Source organism: Sinocyclocheilus grahami, unplaced genomic scaffold, assembly GCF_001515645.1.
Source record: "Sinocyclocheilus grahami isolate Dianchi unplaced genomic scaffold, SAMN03320097.WGS_v1.1 scaffold6347.1, whole genome shotgun sequence".
Lineage (NCBI taxonomy): Eukaryota > Metazoa > Chordata > Actinopteri > Cypriniformes > Cyprinidae > Sinocyclocheilus > Sinocyclocheilus grahami.
This window is the reverse complement of record NW_015510792.1, coordinates 3,536-5,087: the sequence shown is the minus strand read 5'-3', so window position 1 is coordinate 5,087 and position 1,552 is coordinate 3,536. Positions and strand designations below refer to the sequence as shown.

The 1,552-nt window shown below is 40.9% G+C and overlaps 1 protein-coding gene across 1 annotated transcript; it reads left to right on the top strand.

Moving 5' to 3' along the window:
- Positions 1-2: 2 nt before the first annotated feature.
- Positions 3-1,318, top strand: LOC107577549 (ankyrin-3-like; the record flags this gene model as incomplete). Its single annotated transcript, XM_016263612.1, has 6 exons — positions 3-8; positions 71-268; positions 361-459; positions 585-683; positions 776-874; positions 1,223-1,318. Coding segments are annotated over exons 1-6 (597 nt in total), but the record flags the coding sequence as incomplete, so codon positions are not given.
- Between the last annotated feature and the right edge of the window lie 234 nt (positions 1,319-1,552).

Genomic DNA, 1,552 nt, shown 5'->3' with positions numbered 1-1,552 from the left:
GCATGCCTGCATAGTATTTCTATTTAAAAATGTCTGTGTCTTTGCATCTTGTTTTTCTCATTCTCTTTAGAATGGCTACACGCCTCTCCATATTGCAGCTAAGAAGAATCAGTTGGAGATTGGGACAACATTGTTGGAGTATGGGGCGGAGTGTAACACAGTGACCCGTCAGGGCATCAGCCCCCTCCACCTCGCCGCACAGGAGGGCAGTGTAGACCTCGTGTCCTTGCTTCTCACCAAACAGGCTAATGTTAATATGGGCAATAAGGTAAACATACTTACATATGCATATTACACACGCACATAGCACACGGTTGAGAATTCGTATTAATTTGACTCACTGTGTGTGTTTATAATCAGAATGGTCTCACGCCGCTGCACCTGGCTGCACAGGATGACAGGGCAGGTGTTGCTGAAGTACTGTTGAACCATGAAGCAGAAATTGACGCTCAAACCAAGGTCAGGGTTCAGGTTCCATTGATTAACCACCACAATCAGACTGATACATTGAGAGGTTCATTGTGGACTGTACTGCGTGTCTGTATCAGTGTCTGAAATTCTCGTCTTTCATATTCTCCTGTTAGAGTGGTTACACTCCGTTGCATGTGGCATGTCACTATGGCAACATGAAGATAGCCAACTTCCTGTTAGAGAATCAGGCCAAGCCTAATGCCAAAACAAAGGTGAGTCTCTTTGTCGCTTGTAAAGACATTTCGATATACTGTAGATATTACCTTGTTTTGCATGTAAATTGACACTGTTATTCTGTGGATAGAACGGTTACACACCTCTTCATCAAGCAGCACAGCAAGGCCACACCCACATCATTAATATGCTGCTTCAGTATGGAGCTTCGCCCAATGAGCTCACAATGGTGAGTACTGAGGCATGCTGGGAATACCTGCTTCACTCAGCAAGCTGTCAACCTTGGTCAGCAATGTACTCTAGCACACACACATATACACTCATACACTAACATTCAAAAGTTTGGGGTAAGTATGATTTTTTTAAATTAAAGAAATAATACTTTTATTTATCAAGAATGCACTAAATGAATCAGAAGTGACATTTACGGTAGTGTACCTTTCACATAAACACACATCTCACACATTTATACTTATAATACCTACGTTTAGCAAGTTATGTATTTATAATAGTACATATGAAATGCCTCATATACAGACGTAAAGTAATTTTATTTGTGTGTGTTTGTGTGTGGCAGAATGGGAACACAGCTCTCTCCATTGCTCGCCGACTGGGGTACATCTCCGTAGTGGACACGCTGAGAGGAGTTACAGATGAAAACCTCACTGCCACGGTAACATACTCAACCTGCCCCAGCATCTGCGTCATGACCTACTTCCCTCAACATCCTCTACCCACAATGTCCACAATTACCATAGAAATTAATAATTTCACGTCTTGTAACACTCACTTAAAGTTAATCTTTTAAAACAGTGTTGTGATCTTTAGTACATCTGTAAATTAATATTTCATACTGTACCTTATAATGTTGTGATGCCTAAATTCACTTGTAGCATTTAAAATAATA